At 45.5% G+C, this 20,969-nt stretch overlaps 1 protein-coding gene across 1 annotated transcript in view; it reads right to left on the bottom strand.

Moving 5' to 3' along the window:
* Positions 1-20,969, bottom strand: part of LOC120056304 (glypican-3-like) — a 232,856-nt gene that overhangs the window by 135,870 nt on the left and 76,017 nt on the right. The window contains exons 5-7 of the mRNA XM_039004544.1: positions 7,114-7,283; positions 4,109-4,168; positions 3,075-3,197 (exon numbers count right to left, since the gene is read on the bottom strand). Of these exons, the coding sequence (XP_038860472.1) occupies positions 3,075-3,197; positions 4,109-4,168; positions 7,114-7,283 (353 nt within the window). The remainder of the gene's footprint in view (positions 1-3,074; positions 3,198-4,108; positions 4,169-7,113; positions 7,284-20,969) is intronic.

Below are 20,969 nucleotides of genomic sequence, written 5' to 3'. Positions count from 1 at the left end.
CTGGGATTCGGTGCCATTTGTTTTGGACATGTAACACCATCCTGGCCTCTTTTCTCAAATCTGGACTCCTCTTCTCCCCTCCTCTACTTCGCTCCTCTCCTCTTCCCTCACCTCTCTTCCTATCCTCTCCTCTCTCATATATTTTCCTCCTCCCTTCCTCCCTTCGCCTCTCCTCTCCTCTCCTATCCTCTCCTCTCTTTTTTGTCAGGGTAGGCTAGGACATTCCCAGGCAGGGTAGATGCAGGCTAACAGGTCTACAGTGAGTACATTGCCTCAGGGCTCCAGTATTTCCCATACAGCCTCATAGGAGGGTCTTTGTTTCTACCCTTCAGGGTTTGGGGGTCCCCACTGTAGGGCTGTGCCTCACTCCGCTCTCCCAACAATGGGCCTTTATCCTGCCAAGGCCTCCCTGCCCCCCCGGTCCCTCTCTCCTCCACACTGCTACCTACCCCGACCAGGGGCACAGGGGCGAGAGACGGGCACAGGGGCGAGAGAGGGGCACAGGGGTGAGAGAGGGGCACAGGGGCGAGAGAGGGGCACAGGGGCGAGAGAGGGGCACAGGGGTGAGAGAGGGGCACAGGGGCGAGAGAGGGGCACAGGGGTGAGAGAGGGGCACAGGGGCGAGAGAGGGGCACAGTGCAACCCCCTTTCATGCCCTGTCCTGTTGCTCTCTCACACACACACACACACACACACACACACACACACACACACACACACACACACACACACACACACACACACACACACACACACACACACACACACACACACACACACACACACACACACGAGAGGTTGCTGACTTAGAAGATGTTGGATAACAGTGCACCATGGGGTGAGCCGTGCCGACTCAATTTCACACATTTTTCAATAAATATAGTGGCTCACTGAACCAAAGGATACGTCTGTAATCTCACAAAGACTCTCATTCTTTTCTCTCTGTTACTCTCTTTCTCACAAACACACACGCATGCACACACATACCGACACACACACAGACTGCTGAAGAGTGCCGCTGGCCTTGAAAAGTGTCAGATGAACCATGTCTTCTCAAAGTGTCAGATGAACCATGTCTTCTCAAAGTGTCAGATGAACCATGTCTTCTCAAAGTGTCGGATGAACCATGTCTTCTCAAAGTGTCAGATGAACCATGTCTTCTCAAAGTGTCAGATGAACCATATCTTCTCAAAGTGTCAGATGAACCATGTCTTCTCAAAGTGTCAGATGAACCATGTCTTCTCAAAGTGTCAGATGAACCATGTCTTCTCAAAGTGTCAGATGAACCATGTCTTCTCAAAGTGTCAGATGAACCATATCTTCTCAAAGTGTCAGATGAACCATGTCTTCTCAAAGTGTCAGATGAACCATGTCTTCTCAAAGCTGAGGGATGATTTCATTTGTTTAGCCTGGTGTTGTGTTCCAGCACTCTATGTGCCTCCTCTCCACCTCTCTCTTCTCCTCCTCCCTACCCCTCTCTTCTCCTCTCTACCCCTCTCTTCTCCTCTCATATGTTCGTGGTAACAGAGAACACCAGGGTTGTTTTCACTGAGAGACATGCTGTGTCAGAATGCTTGACATGATGAATGTGTGGTCTCTCTAAGAGCCAATGATACATTTTTAAGTGCATAAAGTCAGGAACTGGGCCTCTTTTCTCTGTCTCTCTCTCTCTCTCTGTCTCTCTGCCTCTCTCTCTCCCTCCCTCTCTTTGTCATTCTCTCTCTCTCTCTGTCTCTCTTTTGGTCTCTCTCAGTGCCAGAGAAGAAAAAAAGAGAGAAAAGGGGAGAGTGGAGAAGGGGAGAGTAGAGACAAAAAATAAGAGTTCCTTTCATCAGAAGCACAGTGCCCTCTACTCCCACAATCCCCATGGGACAGACTAAGAGACATGCAGTATGGACGACGAGGCCAAACTAAAACAATAGCATAGCAAGGACAAACACTATCAGATGGATGGCCAGGGTTGTCTGTCTGTGTGTGTGTGTGTGTGTGTGTGTGTGTGTGTGTGTGTGTGTGTGTGTGTGTGTGTGTGTGTGTGTGTGTGTGTGTGTGTGTGTGTGTGTGTGTGTGTGTGTGTGTGTGTGTGTATGTGTGTGTGTGTGTGTATGTGTGTGTGTGTGTGTGTGTGTGTGTACCATGGTAACTGAAGCCAGGCAGGGGCCACCGCAGGCCCCAGTGTTGTCATAATTGCATAGGGAAGAGAACGTTCTAGAAACGCTTATGAAGCCCTTCCAGAGATGGAATAAGTTACAGATCAGTGTTTGCTCATACACACACACGTATGTACACTCTCTCACACAAATGCATACACATGTGCAAAGACACACATGGCAGTGGTTTAATGTCCAGGTGATGAGTGGATCCCACACAGCCACGTAGAGGAAGATCAGCACCAAACAAACAGCTCATAAATAAGAACGAGAGAGAGAGAGAGAGAGAGAGAGAGAGAGAGAGAGAGAGAGAGAGAGAGAGAGAGAGAGAGAGAGAGAGAGAGAGAGAGAGAGAGAGAGAGAGAGAGAGAGAGAGACAGAGAGAGACAGAGAGAGACAGAGAGAGACAGAGAGAGACAGAGAGAGACAGAGAGAGACAGAGAGACAGAGACAGACAGACAGACAGACAGACAGACAGACAGACAGACAGACAGACAGACAGAGACAGACAGACAAAAAACAAGCCAGTGCTATCCTTCGTCCAACAGGGAAAGATGTTCCTTATGACTTCCACATTCCCTCGCTAATCAACAACAGCCTCATAATACCACACACAGGCTTATTACACCAACACACAACACACACACAAACACACACTCTACCAGCAGACCCAGTAGAGTAGGGCAGCGTATGAGCTTCTAAACAACACTGAGTGGTCATCTTCCCTGTCTTACCTCTTCGACCCCCTCTCTCTAACCCCCGACCCCCCCCCCCCCCCCCCACCCCCCCTCCAGCCTTTTTTTTTTCTCCAGTCGTATCTCTCCAGATAACAGATAGCCCTCTCCACCACGTCGTCTCACACATCGCCTATACTCCTTTATCCTCCTCTCTCATCCCCCATCCCTCTTTCCTTCTCTTCAGTCTTACCTCTCCACCACGTCGTCTCCGCTCCAGCAGGTAAAGTCGTCCACCACCATCTCTCCCTCACACAGCATCTCTGGAAGCACTGCAAAGAATGACTTATATCGCTGGATGTAGCTCAGAAACTCCCTGAGAGGGGAAGAGAGGATGGAGAGAACAGAAAGGACGGAGAGTGACAGAATAGAGAAAGGATGGATAGAAAGGTGGGAAAGAGGACAGAGGACAGAGGGGTGAGAGTCAGGGTACGTTATATGTTATAAGAAACACAGCATACTGTAACGTCTATGGTTACCACCCAACTACATATGATATGTAATCATGATATGAATGTGTTAATAGAATGACAGGTGCATAGACAGAACCTAAAGGAATACTGTCGAACCTAAAGAAATATAGTTCCCATAGATCTTTAAACACATTGAAAATAATATATATGCTGTAGTGACTGGTGGCCAAACAAGAGAATAATTCTGATCAGGCACCTGTTACGGCCACCCAAGAGACAGGGGAACTCCAATAGGAGGGGTCATGTGAGGTCACATGCTGTTAGGACCCCATCAGTCAGGGCTGTCATGATGATAGTATCAGAGCCCCCCGTTAGGGGTGGGCCGCGAATGGGATCCTAATGAATGACGAGGGGATTATGAAGGGTTAAACCATATCATTAATCACCTGTCACTAGCCAGATAGACAGACAGACACACACACATATGTTGAGAGACATCATAGCCTGATCCAATACTGATGACAACATAGTGCTGTCACACACAGAGAGAGAGAGAGAGAGAGAGAGAGAGAGAGAGAGAGAGAGAGAGAGAGAGAGAGAGAGAGAGAGAGAGAGAGAGAGAGAGACAGAGACAGAGAGAGAGAGAGAGAGAGAGAGAGAGAGAGAGAGAGAAAGAGAGATAGAAACAGAGGGCACAGACAGAAAGACACACGGACAAAGACAAAGACAGACATACATATGTGAGACTGAGAAGCAGAGACAGAGAAAGGTAGTTGTCATTCACCGGGTGGGTGGGTTGTTTGGTCATGCTTACCTAGAGATCTTTTTCAGACTTCTAGGTTTATCGTTCTTGGAGGGTTTCAGGGGGAATGAACTGAGGATGGAAGGAGTCCCGGGGGGGGAGGGGGGGGATGACACAAGCAGGAAAGGTGCAGGGAGAGAAAACAAAGAAAACGGGGGGAGGGACAAAATGAGGGCAAGACAAAACAAGGAGGGGAGGGAGAGGAAGACATAGTCAGTTTACGACCCTGGATAAGGGTGAGTCATGCACATGCAGAGGTCAGAGGTCAGGGTGGGAAACACCCCAAAAACCCCACCAAACACACCCCACACACACCCCTCCCACACACCCCGCACAGTAGGTTGAGACACTCATTTGTTGTCCCACGTGACAGTGTTAAAACAGCTATTGAAAGTCATAAGAGTGAGCAATTCAATTCAAATTTGAGAATACAACACAACTGTATGTGTGTACTACCCCTTTTTCACAAAGTAAATTGATATTGTTGTCTGGAAATTTGATTGTTGTCTGGAAATTCGATAGTTGTCTGGAAATTAGATTACTGTCTGGAAATTAGATTGTTGTCTGGAAATTAGATTACTGTCTGGAAATTAGATTGTTGTCTGGAAATTAGATTACTGTCTGGAAATTAGATTGTTGTCTGGAAATTAGATTACTGTCTGGAAATTAGATTGTTGTCTGGAAATCAGATTGTCTGGAAATCAGATTGTCTGGAAATTAGATTGCTGTCTGGAAATTAGATTGCTGTCTGGAAATTAGATTGTTGTCTGGAAATTAGATTGTTGTCTGGAAATTAGATTGTTGTCTGGAAATTAGATTACTGTCTGGAAATTAGATTGTTGTCTGGAAATTAGATTGTTGTCTGGAAATTAGATTACTGTCTGGAAATTAGATTGTTGTCTTGAAATCAGATTGTTGTCTTGAAATTAGATTGTTGTCTTGAAATCAGATTGTTGTCTGGAAATTAGATTGTTGTCTGGAAATTAGATTGTTGTCTGGAAATTAGATTGTTGTCTGGAAATCAGATTATTGTCTGTAAATTAGATTGTTGTCTGGAAATTAGATTGTTGTCTTGAAATCAGATTGTTGTCTGGAAATTAGATTGTTGTCTGGAAATTAGATTGTTGTCTGGAAATTAGATTGTTGTCTGGAAATTAGATTGTTGTCTGGAAATTAGATTGTTGTCTGGAAATTAGATTACTGTCTGGAAATTAGATTACTGTCTGGAAATTAGATTGTTGTCTTGAAATCAGATTGTTGTCTTGAAATCAGATTGTTGTCTTGAAATCAGATTGTTGTCTGTAAATTAGATTGTTGTCTGTAAATTAGATTGTTGTCTGTGAAATTAGATTGTTGTCTGGAAATTAGATTGTTGTCTGGAAATCAGATTGTTGTCTGGAAATTAGATTGTTGTCTGGAAATTAGATTGTTGTCTGAAATGAAAATGTCCTTTAATTTTCAACCAAGGGAACTATCCCATTCGACAAACAAATATATTAAACTTAACTGGAAACAAAGTATAAGTCATAAAATGAGTGTCCACTCCTCTCTACTCCATTCTGTGTTATCATAATACAATTAAACTACAATATATTTATGTCAAATTCCATTTTCCTTGTTATTCCACTATATCATATTCCTTTCCATTCCCTCCAGTGGCTACTGGCCTTGTGCCTCTGCCATTGTAAACTGCTGTGTGTGATGAGGATACTGCCCACTGGGCTGTGGGTAGGCTGGCAGAGGGCTGGGTGCTGGATACTGTTGGCATTGAGCAGGGTGGCAGCGCCAGGGCAAGACCGTCAGCTAGACTGGCACCACAATACCTGTCACGCCCTGGCCATAGAGAGGCTTTTATTCTCTATTTTGGTTAGGCCAGGGTGTGACTAGGGTGGGCATTCTAGTTTCTTTATTTCTATGTTTTCTGTTTCTATGTTTTGGCTGGGTATGGTTCTCAATCAGGGACAGCTGTCTATCGTTGTCTCTGATTGGGAATCATACTTAGGCAGCCTGTTTTTCCACCTTAGTTGTGGGTAGTTGTCTGTGTTAGTGGCCTGTATAGCCCTAGTCAGCTTCACGTTCGTTTTTGTTGTTTTTGTTGGTGACATTCATAAATAAAAAGAAATGTACCACGCTGCACCTTGGTCCGGTCATTTCCCTGACGACGGTTGTGACAATACCTGGGTGTCTGTGTCAGTGAGTGAGTGAGTGAGTGAGTGAGTGAGTGAGTGAGTGAGTGAGTGAGTGAGTGAGTGAGTGAGTGAGTGAGTGAGTGAGTGAGTGAGTGAGTGAGTGAGTGAGTGAGTGAGTGAGTGTGCCTTAATGCCTAATATGTGACTGTGTGACTGTGTGTCTGTGTGTGCCTATGTGATAGCACTGAGGTGGGCAGCTGATCTGAGCTGGGGCTATGGTAGTCTGGGTAAACAGGAAGCGGTCTGTCAGTATTAATCTTCCCCCCTCCCTGTGGGCACTGCCCTGCCAGCTGCTGTGGGCACCGGGTGCCTCAAAGGACGAGGTAGAGGGGGAATCGGACCGTGTGAGAGGAGTGTGTAACACACAGTATGTCTGTGTGTGTGTGGCAGAATCACTATACTATATGTACTGTATAGATGAATAAATTGTCATTTAAGATCGAGCCAAGAATCTCAAAGTCCATAATTCCCTTGGCTATCACATGATGTACATTTTTTTACGTTTATTTATGACGGTCACATGATGTTCATCTGTCACCAGACTTAGATCAAGTACCTATCGTTTTCCTTTCAAAAACATTAGATGTGCTTGATTTAACGTGCACAGCTCCGCCATCCCAGCACACTGGGTTAAATCAAGTGCATGTCAAGTATTTGACAGAAAACCAATAGGTTATTCTGCCTATTTAACATGCAGTGAGAATGTGACTCACACGAGGATAATGGAAACCGAAAAGTTGCAAATCTGATGTCGAAGAAAGAATCTGATTTCCCAGGTGTTTCGGATCTGAACAGAACTTTTGTCCCAGCTGTCTGGCCCGGCCTTACCTCCTCAGGTGGGCAAGTTGTCCCATCAGCTGTTCTGGTGGGGGGATGGAGGGGGGGTCGGAGGGAGGGACGGTCGATGATGTCACCGTGGAGGTCGTGACCTCTGGGGCGGGGTCAGGGTGGACGCTGGTGCGGGGCTCCTTGGCTGACCGACCACACACTTTGTCCACCTGCAGGAAGGGAGAAACACACGGGGGTTGACACATGGCACAATGTCTACACACCCTTGTCCACCTGCGGGTGTCACAGAAAAAAAACAAGTGGCTTTATAAAGGGAATGGTGTCTAAACCACACACACATACTGGGAAGCAGAGAACAGAGTTGGAAGTTGGAGAAAGAACGATGGGGACAGAATGAACATAGCGCTCATGGAGACACGGAGACGTTGGAGGGGGACAAGGACAAATGAGAGAGTTATTGCCAAGACTGACACGTGTGTGCGTGTGTGTGTGCGTGTGCTGTTAACGATGAGTATATCTCCACTGGGCCATTAAAACTCTGAATGGCTCTATGAGACAGACAGGTCATGCAGTGACCGCCCCCACAATCCAAATCAATGGTGTCTTATTGGCTTAAAAGACTTGGGTGTTATTAAATGTTATTCTATTAGGTAGATGGACAGTCTAATGGTGAGCTGCACCAACACCACGTCTGGTGGAGTACAGAGAAGCACCTCATCATCCTCACTGTCTGTCTCTGTCTGGAGGGGTCATTCTATCGCTGTCCTGACAACCCAATGTCATTAGGCTATAACTTACTGCTCTCCTTGCCTCCTGTCATACATCGCCTATACTGAATGTGTACTTTCAAAATGAGGTACGGCAGATCTCACACTTCCGACAGCCTTACGACAAGGCTCTGTAACTTACAAATGACGAAGCAAGCCGGACACCTGACGCAGGCTTACATAAATGCCTCAGCTCTTTGTTACATAAGAAGAAACTTGCATCACTGCTCCTGGAGCAGTGTAATAACGTCTTAAGTGGACTTCAGCCATGGCTTTTCTAATGCAGTATGCATGTGATGCGGGAACATCAAAGACACTGCTGAAGTATTTACGCTTCACTCCTACGGTACGGGACCTGTTTAGGAGAGCTAGTGAACACTCCAGGCGCAAACACACAAACACACACACACACATACACTTCTTCACACCAGCCAGCCCAGACCTCCCAGACACTGTGTGCCTATCGGAAAACTAAACAATGGAATGTACAAAACATAAACATGCACTTTCTTCCATACCAAACAGAGAGGGGAAAAGGAGAAATATGCGTAACAACTTCAAAACCGCAGGTCGTCAGAGCCCATATGTGCCAACGGGGCGGCTTATAAATAGCGTTAGCCTCTGGGGCTAGGAGGATGTGTGTGTGTGTGCGTGTGCGTGTGTGTGTTATGAATATAAGTCAGCACATGTGCCCTATAAAGGCAATTGAAATGGAGGTTTCTGCATAACAGCAGGGCTATTCCTGACTGAGAACACTGGACCATGCAGCCCTCTACCAGAGACCTGCTGAGCGACACAGGCCATGTCCTGGTGAGGGAGTGAGTCACTGAGAGACGGCGTTATACAGTACTGGCACATTGTCTACCTCTCTACAACTCTTCTCTCTCTTCTCTCCCTCTCTCTGTATCTCTCTTTCTTCAACTCTCCCCCTTTCTCTCTCTCTCCTCCCCTCTCTCTCCCCTTCACTCTCCCCCCCTTATCTCTCTCCCCCCCTCTCTCCTCCTCTCTCTCCCCCTTTCTCTTTCTCTCTCCCCCCCTTCTCTACCTCCCCCGCGCCTTTCTCTCCCCGTCTCTTTCAGTCAATACACACACAGGAGCAGCTGTGGAGCAGCAAAGAGAGGCAGACTTGGGCCATTGGGGAGATGATTGTGTTATTACATTACCCTTGAAGTCCCCTGGACCCATAAAATACAGCACACACACACACACACAGACACACACAGACACACACACTCACTAGCATGCACACATGCACACATACAGACATGCACACTCACTGGCATGCACACACCCATACACACACAGACTATAGAGCTGCGGGTGGGCAATCAAACGACATGCAAGGTAGCAACCATTTTATGGCGAACAACGGTGGAGGAGCCAAAAATGCTAAAATTGTATTCTGTTTGTATTATTCCATGCAGTTTTTCAAACAATTAAAATGTCAAAACAATTTACATACTGACCGCCCCCACGCGCTCTGCAAGGCAAACATTTGTTGGAACACTTGTAAATTGTAAACTTGTAAACTGTTTGTTTTATGAAATAATCCAAGCTAGAACACTTGAGGGAAGCTAATGTGTACTGATCGAGACACTTTTAATTCTTTGTTGATTAGCACATGGTTTTGTTGCAGTTGCCGTACTGCCAGATCGTTTCTTAAGCCAAGTTGAAACGAACAATGTGAAAAGGAAAGAATTGTCTTTCCAAGCAGTAGAACTATAAAAATCCATCCTAATTCATGTTGGATTCAAACCAACCACCACGGCTCAAACACACGCACAGACACAGACAGACACACGCACACACCAACCCCCTCTTTCTACTGATTATATCCCTCTAGACCAGTTTGGGTCGTATTCAGACACCACAGGGTCCTGTTGGGACATATTCAAACTGCCAGGGAGGTCTGGGCCTGCCTGGCAGACTGGGCCTGTGTGTGTGTCTAGTTGGCTTGCCTGGCAGACTGGGCAGGTGTGTGGAGGGGCAGGGCAGGAGCACCCAGACTCCCCAGTATTAATACCCATCGCTATTACAGGACTGGCATTCTCCTGACGCCCACACACACACACGATTGGACAATATTGTCCAACAGCAGATCCAGACAGGGACAAGAGCCTGGGGATCTGTCGCAGACACCATCAGAGGGAACTGGAGGGAGTTTGACAAGCTACTAAAAGACTAAACCAAACAGACAAGACAGCTGAATACACAGTCTCGTACACAGCAACACTTCCTAGCTAAGCTGAACAGAGTGGCATAGTCAAGCCAATACTGCACATGTATCTATGCAGACTAGACTACACTAAGGGACGTTATCATCGGTTACCAAAAGCATACACTGAGTGTCCAAAACATTCGGGACACCTTCCTAATATTGAGTTGCACCCCCTTTTTCCCTCAGAACAGCCTCAATTTGTCGGGGCATGGACTCTACAAGGTGTCGAAAGCGATTCACAGGGTTGCTGGCCCATGTAGACTCCAATGCTTCCCACAGTTGTGTTAAGTTGGCTGGATTTCCGTGATACACACAGGAATCACACAGCATTGCAGTTCTTGACACAAACTGGTGTGCCTGGCACCTACTACCATACCCCATTCAAAAGGCACCTAAATCTTTTGTCTTGTCCATTCACCCTCTGAACGGCACACAGACACAATGTATGTGTCAATTGTCTCAAGGCTTAAAAATCCTTCTTTAGCCTGTCTCCTCCCCTTCATCTAGACTGATTGAAGTGGATTTAACAAGTGACATCAATAAGGGATCATAGCTTTATCCTGGATTTACCTGGTCAGTCAATGTCATGGAAAGAGCAGGTGTTCCTAATGTTTTGTACACTCAGTGTATATCTTCAATATATGTTTATATATATATATGTAAATATTTATATCAAAGTGATTTATTATAACTTTTGGGATTAGCTTTTTTCTCATTCTTTCATAAGTGTTGAGATTTGGCGGAATCAAACGCCATGTCTCGCCTGTCTCCAGAATGAAAAGTTTGTTTTGTAGAGACAAATATGTAAACGTTCCCTCCAAAATATGAGTTGGAAGAGAAAGTCGATAACACTTGTGTGTGTTCTGTTCTTTCTCTTTCACAACAAAACCTGGGTTGTGTTCATTGGGCACCAAACTGAGGGGAAAAGGACTGAAACAGGGAGGAACTGCCTGAACTTGTCCAAAAAGAAATGCTCGTTTTGCCTTTCCGTTACAAAACATTTTGCCACGGTGTACCCTAATAAATACCACCCAGTTCAGGAGATCAAGACAAGGGGTTTCTGTCAGTGAAGTGTCCTGTAGAGACGGGCTGAGGTCGTCATTTCAAAACAATAACATGGGCACAAATCAGTCGGACGCCTAACTAAACATGTAGCTATGTAAACAAAACAAAAAGTAATGGTAGTAATGATAAACATAATCCACTAAAAACAGAAATGATACGGAAAATAAATATTAAGACAGTTTGGGGCCACAACAGGGACAAACAGAGAGAAATAGCCTTAGAAGCTAGATATGATGTCCGGATTGGCCGCATAATCCCATTGACCAATCAGAGGACAGCTTGACGGATGGCACAGACTACAATGCAACAATAAGTCAATTATCTCCTGCGCTCAGTGATGGCATGGGAATGGAAGCCCGAGTGTGTGTGTGTGTTTAACCACCTGTTTGTCCTTGTTAAATCTTTAAAATGGCAGCTATTCCATTTCAGGCATTCCTCTGGTGACTTCCTGGAGAATGATGGCATAGGATGCCATGGTCTGATGCCCTATGCCAAACTGTTCAGCCTATGGGGAAAACAAAGACTTGAGTTCTCTATACATTTGGGAAGAGGGCGATGAAATTGGTGACGGGAGCATGTGTGTGTTACTATAAGTTCTGTATATGCTTCTGTACCTGTGTGTTCACATTTGTATGCCTGCATGTGTGTGTGTTCGCATTTGTATGCCTGCATATGTGTGCGTGTACGCATTTGTATGCCTGCATATGTGTGTGTGTTCGCATTTGTATGCCTGCATATGTGTGTGTGTTCGCATTTGTATGCCTGCATATGTGTGTGTATTCGCATTTGTATGCCTGTGTGTGTGTGTGTGTGTGTGTGTGTGTGTGTGTGTGTGTGTGTGTGTGTGTGTGTGTGTGTGTGTGTGTGTGTGTGTGTGTGTGTGTGTGTGTGTGTGTGTGTCTATATGTCTATAATCCCCCACACTTGTGTTTATGTATCGTCTCCATCTCATATATCCCTGGTCTACCCCGGGGCCAGAGAGTTGAGACGAGAGGAGCAGAGAGCGAGGGAATGAACTAGAGAGTGTCCGACCTATCCCAGTCCATCCCAGGCCGTCCCAGGCCATCCCAGGCTCTAGGGGAGTATTGCCTTACAGAAAGCAGTGGTGGTCCCAGGCTGTCATCTTGGTTTGTTTATCTAGGGATCAGCCAGGGTAACTTTCTCAGCCTCCCTCTCCGATTGCATTCTGGGTAGGTGGGGGGGTTGTCCAGCGAGTTTGGCCCCCTATTGTCCACTGCTGGTTTGAATTCTGGACAGCCACTCACAAACATTCTGGACAGCCACTCACAAACCTCTCGGATAGCTCAGTTGGTAGAGCAGAGGACTGTAGGTGGGAAAACACAGATCCTTAGGTTGCTGCTACGAAGGAGGAAACCCTGTTCTCTTGCTTTTGGCCGACTCTCCCAAGGTCTTTTCAGGGGTGCGGGGTGGGGTTGTTTTCTGGCTAATTTGGCTCCTTATTGTCCACTGTTAGTTTGTCCACTGTTACTTGTGTGTTACAGGGGGGCTGAACTAATTTCGTCTTGCTTTTCCACGTCCCGATTGAGAAATGCTAGAAGCAACAAGAGCTTGAAGTGGGTTTGTTATGTTCGTCACCGTTGTGTGTTCCTCTTTACTACATATCCCAAACAGCCACCATACGCATGACGAATGGCTTAGCAACCGCGTGAGGCGGCTGGACAACGCGAATGTGATTGATCAAGAATCCCAAAAGCTCTGAGAATGTCCTGCTTTCTAAGAGCACCAGTGTCTTTGATGCCAGTTGTGTTTGCGACGCTTACGTTAGCTGACGAACATGAGGATGCTTGAGTTGGAAAAACCCCAAGCCCTTTTTATAAACACCAAGTCTCCTTCTGTCTATGTATTGTTTTGTCCCGTAAACAAGTTCGAGGTGATGCGTGCGAATGGCTATTTCCACGTCATTTCCTGCTGTCTGTTAATGGGAAGGCTGCAGGTTGATTCTGCTGCTACGCTTGGATAGAGATCACTCAGCACAGCTATTTTCTGCGCGCGTGACAATTCTCCCAAGGCGCTACCATCACGTGATAGTGGGCAAGTGGACATGATTAGGCATGGCTGAAATCAAAAGCCAACACCATCAAATATCCAATGATTTAGGAACATAATTGTTTTCCTTAAATCTAGAAAATCTGAGGTTTGGAAAAAAACTCACTTTATGAACAAAATTCTATTATTTACACTTTGTAGTCAATTTTGGCACTAGGATCAATCAATGCCACTTTCAAACAGAGAAGTAGTTTTTTTGGTTGACCGACTTTTTAAACCATAGGAACGGAGTACCTGTATCTGCCAATGCATAGGCAGCACAGACAATAGCCTACTGCTGACTCTACACACAGAGCTACCCTTCAATAGCTCAGTCGGTAGAGTGGTGGTGTGTAGATTAAATAACAGCAATCTTTCTGCTGGTTCAAAATCTGGCTTGAGAGAAGAAATGTTGTCCTGCATCTACCTGATGGCACTGCATTCTGGGGATGTTCTCTGAACATTTTGTCCACTATTGGTTTGCATTTCAAATCAAATCAGATGTTATTGGTCACATACACATGGTTAGCAGATGTTAATGCGAGTGTAGCGAAATGCTTGGGCGTCTAGTTCCAACAGTGCAGTAATATCTAACAAATAATCTAACAAATTCACCATGACTACCTTATACAAACAAATGTAAAGGGATGAATAAGATGGATGAGCGATGGCCGAACGGCATCGGCAAGATGCAGTAGATGGTATAGAATACAGTATATGTGAGATGAGGAATGTAGGGTATGTAGACATTACTAAAGTGACTTTATTTAAAGTGACTAGTGATACTTTTATTAAATATATTTATTACATTTATTAAAGTGGCCAGAGATTTGAGTCTGTATGTTGGCAGCAGCCCCTCTGTGTTAGTGATGGCTGTTAAACAGTCTGATGGCTTTGTGATAGAAGCTGTTTTTCAGTCTCTCGGTCCCAGCTTTGATGCAATTGTACCCAGCTTTGATGCACTTGTACTGACCTCACCTTCTGGATGATAGTGTGGTGAACAGGCAGTGGCTCGGGTGGTTGTTGTCCTTGATGATCTTTTTGGCCTTCCTGTGACATCGGGTGCTGTAGGTGTCCTGGAGGGCAGGTAGTTTGCCCCCGGTGATGCGTTGTGTAGACCGCACTACCGTCTGGAGAGCCTTGTGGCGGTTGTGGGCGGAGCAGTTGCCGTACCAAGCGGTGATACAGCCCAACAGGATGCTCTCTATTGTGCATCTGTAAAAGTTTGTGAGTGTTTTAGATGACAAGCAAAATTTCTTCAGCCTCCTGAAGTTGAAGAGGCACAGTTGCGCCTTCTTCACCACGCTGTCTGTGTGGGTGGACCATTTCAGTTTGTCCGTGATGTGTACACCAAGGAACTTAAACTTTCCACCTTCTCCACTGCGGTCCTGTTGATGTGGATAGGGGGATGCTCCCTCTGCTGTTTCCTGAAGTCCACGATCATCTCCTTTGTTTTGTTGACATTGAGTGAGAGGTTATTTTCCTGACACCACACTCCGAAGGCCCTCACCTCCTCCCTGTAGGCCGTCTCGTCGTTGTTGGTAATCAGACCTACCACTGCAGTGTTGTCTGCAAACTTGATGATAGAGTTGGAGGCGTGCATGGCCACGCAGTCAAGGGTGAACAGGGAGTACAGGAGAGGGCTGAGAACGCACCCTTGTGGGGCCCCAGTGTTGAGGATCAGCGGGGTGGAGATGTTGTTTCCTACCCTCACCACCTGGGGGCGGCCCGTCAGAAAGTCCAGGACCCAGTTGCACAGGGTGGGGTCGAGAACCAGGGTCTCGAGCTTAGTGACGAGTTCGGAGGGTTCTATGGTGTTAAATGCTGAGCTGTAGTCAATGAACAGCATTCTTACATATGTATTCCTCTTGTCCAGATGGGATAGGGCAGTGTGCAGTGTGATGGCGATTGCGTCGTCTGTGGACCTATTGGGGCAGTAAGCAAATTGGAGTGGGTCTAGGGTATCAGGTAGGGCGGAGGTGATGTGATCCTTGACTCTCTCAAAGCACTTCATGATGACAGAAGTGAGTGCTACGGGGCAATAGTAATTTAGTTCAGTTACCTTAGCTTTCTTGGGTACAGGAACAATGGTGGTCATCTTGAAGCATGTTGGCACAGCAGACTGGGATAGGGATTGATTGAATATGTCCGTAAACACACCAGCCAGCTGGTCTGCCCATGCTCTGAGGACGCGGCCGGGGATGCCGTCTGGGCCGGCAGCCTTGTGAGGGTTAACACGTTTAAATATTTTACTCACATTGGCCACGGTGAAGGAAAGCCCACAGGCTTTGGTAGCGGGCCGTGTCAGTGGCACTGTATTGTCTTCATAGCGAGCAAAGAAGTTGTTTAATTTGTCTGGGAGCAAGACGTCAATGTCCGCAATGGGGCTGGTTTTCTTTTTGTAATCAGTGATTGACTGTAGACTCTGCCACATACGTCTCGTGTTTTGAGTAATTGAATTGCGACTCTACTTTGTCGCTATACTGACGCTTTGCTTGTTTGACTGCCTTGCGGAGGGAATAGCTACACTGTTTGTATTTCGTCATGTTTCCGGTCGCCTTGCCATGATTAAAAGAGGTGGTTCGCACTTTCAGTTTTGCGCGAATGCTGCCATCAATACACGGTTTCTGGTTAGGGAAGGTTTTAATGGTCACAGTGGGTACAACATCACCGATGCACTTGCTAATAAACTCGCTCACCAAGTCAGCGTACATGTCAATGTTGTTGTCTGAGGCTACCCGGAACATATTCCAGTCCACGTAATCAAAGCAATCTTGAAGCGTGGAATCCAATTGGTCAGACCAGCGTTGGATAGACCTGAGCATGGGCGTTTCCTGTTTTAGTTTCTGTCTATATGCTGGGAGCAACAAAATGGACTCATGGTCAGATTTTCTGAAGGGAGGGTGGGGGAGGGCGGGGGAGGGCTTTGTATGCAGGGAGGAAGTTAGAGTAGCAATGGTCCAGAATGCTACCGGCTCGTGTCGCACATTCGATATGCTGATAGAATTTAGGAAGCCTTGTTCTCAGATTAGCTTTGTTAAAATCCCCAGCTACAATAAATGCAGCCTCAGGATTAGAGGTCGACCGATTATGATTTTTCAACGCCGATACCGATACCGATTATTGGAGGACAAAAAAAGCCGATTCCGATTAATCGGCGATTAAAAAAAAATATAAAAAAAGATGTATTTATATATATATATCATACACACACACACAATTTTGTAATAATGACAATTGCAACAATACTGAATGAACAATGAACACTTTTATTTTAACTTAATATAATACATAAATAAAATAAATTTAGTCTCAAATAACATGAGAACATATGTTAAAACGAACCACCAGCTTTCATGGGTCTTCAATATTCCCAGTTAAGAAGTTTTAGGTTGTGCAGAAAGCAGAGCTTGTCTGCATGGTCCCCTGTCAGTCTGCTCCTCCGCGAAACACAGACCTTATTTGAAGTAGATCAAGACATTCTCTATGGAAGACATGAACGGTAAAATAACGAAGGAACCCCTTTCAAGTTCAGCCGCAAGTTATTACAGGAATTATAACGCGTCGACTATTTCTCTCTAAACCATATACCTTTTGACTAATCCAGAAACTATCACCTCGAAAACAAAATATTTATTCAGTTCCGTATTTTATCTAACGGGTGGCATCCAGGAGTCTAAATATTCCTGTTACATTGCACAACCTTCAATGTTATGTCATAATTACGTAAAATTCTGGCAAATTAGTTCGCAAAGAGCCAGGCGGCCCAAACTGTTGCATATACCCTGACTCTGCGTGCAATGAACGCAAGAGAAATGACACAATTTCACCTGGTTAACCTGGATTTCTTTTAGCTAAATATGCAGGTTTAAACATATATACTTGTGTATTGATTTTAAGAAAGGCATTGATGTTTATGGTTAAGTACACATTGGAGCAATGACAGTCATTGATTGATTGTTTTTTATAAGATAAGTTTAATGCTAGCTAGCAACTTACCTTAGCTTACTGCATTCGCGTAACAGGCAGGCTCCTCGTGGAGTGCAATGTAATCAGGTGTTAGAGCATTGGACTAGTTAACTGTAAGGTTGCAAGATTGGATCCCCCGAGCTGACAAGGTTAAAAATCTTCTGCCGAGGCGATCCTAGGCCGTCATTGAAAATAAGAATGTGTTCTTAACTGACTTGCCTAGTTAAATAAAGATTAGGTCAGCGGAGGTCAGCGGAGTCAATCACCACCTTCCGGAAACACCTGAAACACCACCTCTTTAAGGAATACCTAGGATAGGATAAAGTAATCCTTCTAACCCCCCCCCCCCCCCCTTAAAAGAGTTAGATGCACTATTGTAAAGTGGTTGTTCCACTGGATATCATAAGGTGAATGCACCAACTTGTAAGTCACTCTGGATAAGAGCGTCTGCTAAATGACTTAAATGTAAATGTAAATGTAAAATTAAATAAAAGGTGTAAAAATATTAAATTAAATAAAAAAATCGGCGCCCAAAAATACCGATTTCCGATTGTTATGAAAACTTGAAATCGGCCCTAATTAATCGGCCATTCCGATTAATCGATCGACCTCTACTCAGGATATATGGTTTCCAGTTTACATAGTGTCCAGTGAAGTTCTTTCAGTGCCGTCGAGGTTTCTGCTTGGGGGGGATATACACGGCTGTGACTATAATCGAAGAGAATTCTCTTGGTAGATAATGCTGTCGGCATTTGATTGTAAGGAATTCTAGGTCAGATGAACAAAAGGACTTGAGTTCCTGTATGTTGTTATGATTACACCATGAGTCGTTAATCATAAGGCATACACCCCCGCCCTTCTTCTTACCAGAGAGATGTTTGTTTCTGTCGGCGCGATGCGTGAAGAAAACATTGGCGAGTAATATGCTCGGAAGCGGTGGATGGTGTGCTCGCCTTCTAAGTCTGACCAGTAGGCCTTCTGAGTCTGACCAGTAGGCCTTCTAAGTCTGACCAGTAGGCCTTCTAAGTCTGACCAGTAGGCCTTCTCAGTCTGACCAGTAGGCCTTCTAAGTCTGACCAGTAGGCCTTCTGAGTCTGACCAGTAGGCCGCTCCGCCTGCCTCTCCTGCGGCGACCGCGTTGTTTTGGGTCGGCCTCTGGGATTAAATCCCATGTCCAGGGTGGAGGTCCAAACAAAGGATCCGCTTCAGGAAAGTCGTATTCCTGGTCGTACTGTTGGTGAGGTGACATCGCTTTTATATCCAGTAGTTCTTCCCGGCTGTATGAAATAACACTTGAGATTTTCTGGGCTAACAATGTAAGAAATAATACATAAAAAAATGAATTACTGCATAGTTTCCTAAGGACCTAAGGCGACCATCTCTGTCGGCGCCTCTTATCACACTTATCACATTTTGAACAGAGTTAACGCTCCATGTGTACTTGCACACACATCCTCTGCCAGTGTGTGTGAAACCATGGGAATGGTGCACCAGTGCATAGGCCACTCACAGCTTTTAAAGAGCTTTATAATAGAGCTCAGATGATACTGCTGACCTTAAACACACAGTCACTCAAGCCCAGCTACCCCTTTGAAAGCTCAGTTGGGAGAGCGGAGGACTGTAGGCGCAATAGCAGAGATCCTTAGATCGCTTCAAATCTGTCTTGAAGGAGGAAATGTTTTTACTTTTGGTAGACTTTCAATGGCAATTGTTACACTGGACGCAACGGCCAATACACAGCCACCTCTGATCCTTGCCTCTACCTAACCTGTAGGTTTTGCCCCTGATGTATCAAACTTTTAATAGCTCAGTTGGTAGAGCGGAGGATTTCTGAAACCAAAACGTGCACACAGGGGGGCAGGACCAAGTTTGGGAAACCCCGTTCTACAATACTGCTAACTCTAAATGCACAGTCACAAACACCCTTTCAATTGCTCAGTTGATAGAGCGGAGGACTGTAGGCGCAAGAGCAGGGATCTTTATGTTGCTGGTTTGAAGGAGGAGACTTTTTCCATGGCCTCACTGCATTAATCGCATCCAGCCATCTTTGAATTGGACACACAGGAACATCATCCTTCAGCAGCACATCTGAGCCAGGGAGGAGACTTTTTCCTGCGTCGAATGGCTCTTTTTTGGATCATGTGTAGAGTTTTGATTGGGCCTGAAAATTGAAGCCTGACTGACCCATAGCCCAAGGATGTTCAGCCCCGTTGGGCCGACAGGTCCCGCTGGGTTCAGGCCAAAAATCTAAACTCTAGCCCCCTTTCAACCCCAACACACTGCATTCGGTGAAGGGGTGGGGGGTGTTTGGGCCCCTATAGTCTACTGCCAATGGTTCACTCCCAACGCACACATAATACTGTTGACTCTTTCATTTTTTCTGTTGACTAACTCACAATCACCCCTTCGATAGCTCAAGCGGCGGACTGTAGTTACAAAAGCAGAGTTCCTTAGGTCACTGGTTCAAATCCGTCTCTAAGGGGAAAACCTTTTTCTGGATCTTGTTCATTTGAATTATATGTACAATTTCAACCTGACCGACCAGAGCATATTGAAGGGGACGTAATGTATTTCACAACATGATGTTAGATGGTTCCTCACCCTGAAAGTAGTCTATGGACCAGGGGAAACTGTAATCCATTGTTCAGTTTTGGGTGGGGATGTCTGGACAGTTTGGCTCCATTGTCCACTAGTGTTTGCCCCCTATTGTCCACTCACAGCTCACATTTTTGACTACCCACACCATCACCCCTTTGATAGCTCAGTTGTTAGAGTGGAGAACTGAATGTGGGAAAACAGAGATCCTTAGGTTGCTGATTCAAATCCGTCTCAAAGGAGGAAACCTTTTCCTCCAGCTTTTGGCAGACTTTTTGATGGTCTTATTGCAGGAATCACTGTGCAGCCCCCTCTCAACCCCAAATGCACTGCTCTCAGGACAGTTTGGCCCACTATTGTCTACGGCTGTTTTGCATTCTGGAAAGATGTCACACTCATGCACGGATACACACACACACCGTATCCATGCATCCACTGCCAGTGTGTTCAACCATGAGAACACCCATCTGTGCCAGCTCAGCCAAAGTCCCCATGCCACTCACAACTCAACGCTCACAGTCAATAATGCTGATTGTAAACACAGTCACACAAACACCCCTTTGATTGCTCAGTTGGTAGAGCAGAGGACTGTAGGTGAAAAAGCTGAAATCAGTCTCGAAGGAGAGAACCTTATCCTCAAGCTTTGGTAGATGTTTTCAAGGCTTCATGGTAGGAATTACAGCCATCTACTTTTGATTGGGACACAGGAACATACTCTTTCACATACACCTCTGAGCTATGTTCCTCACCTGTCTAGAGCGGAGGACTGCAGCTGATACAACCGCAATCCTTAGGTTGCTGGTTCAAAGGGAAAGTTTTCCTGCATCCAATAGCTCAGTTGGTTGGACCATTTGTTGCTAATATCAATATTGTGGGGTTTTTCCCCATGCCACTTAAAGTCACATACTGAATATGTGCTTACTGTATTTCACATTGGATAAAACCATTTGCTAATTACCTTTTTAACAATAATCCATCTTGCACAGAATAACAGAACACACTTGCATCATGACTCATTTACAGGTCAAAACAATGTGGTATAACCACATACATACCCACATACATACCTCAAATGCTGCTGAAAGAATAAACTGGACGCAAACTCAAATGAAAACCAAGCGCTTCTTTGCCAGTAAATGTACCACCTGAAAGTACTCATCTCACATAACTCCTACCGTCTCCAGAAAGAACAGAGGAAAAGAGCCCCCAAGACACGTGTGACGTATTACTGTAAA

The sequence above is a fragment of the Salvelinus namaycush genome, chromosome 11, assembly GCF_016432855.1.
Source record: "Salvelinus namaycush isolate Seneca chromosome 11, SaNama_1.0, whole genome shotgun sequence".
Lineage (NCBI taxonomy): Eukaryota > Metazoa > Chordata > Actinopteri > Salmoniformes > Salmonidae > Salvelinus > Salvelinus namaycush.
This window is presented reverse-complemented; position numbering and strand designations above follow the sequence as displayed.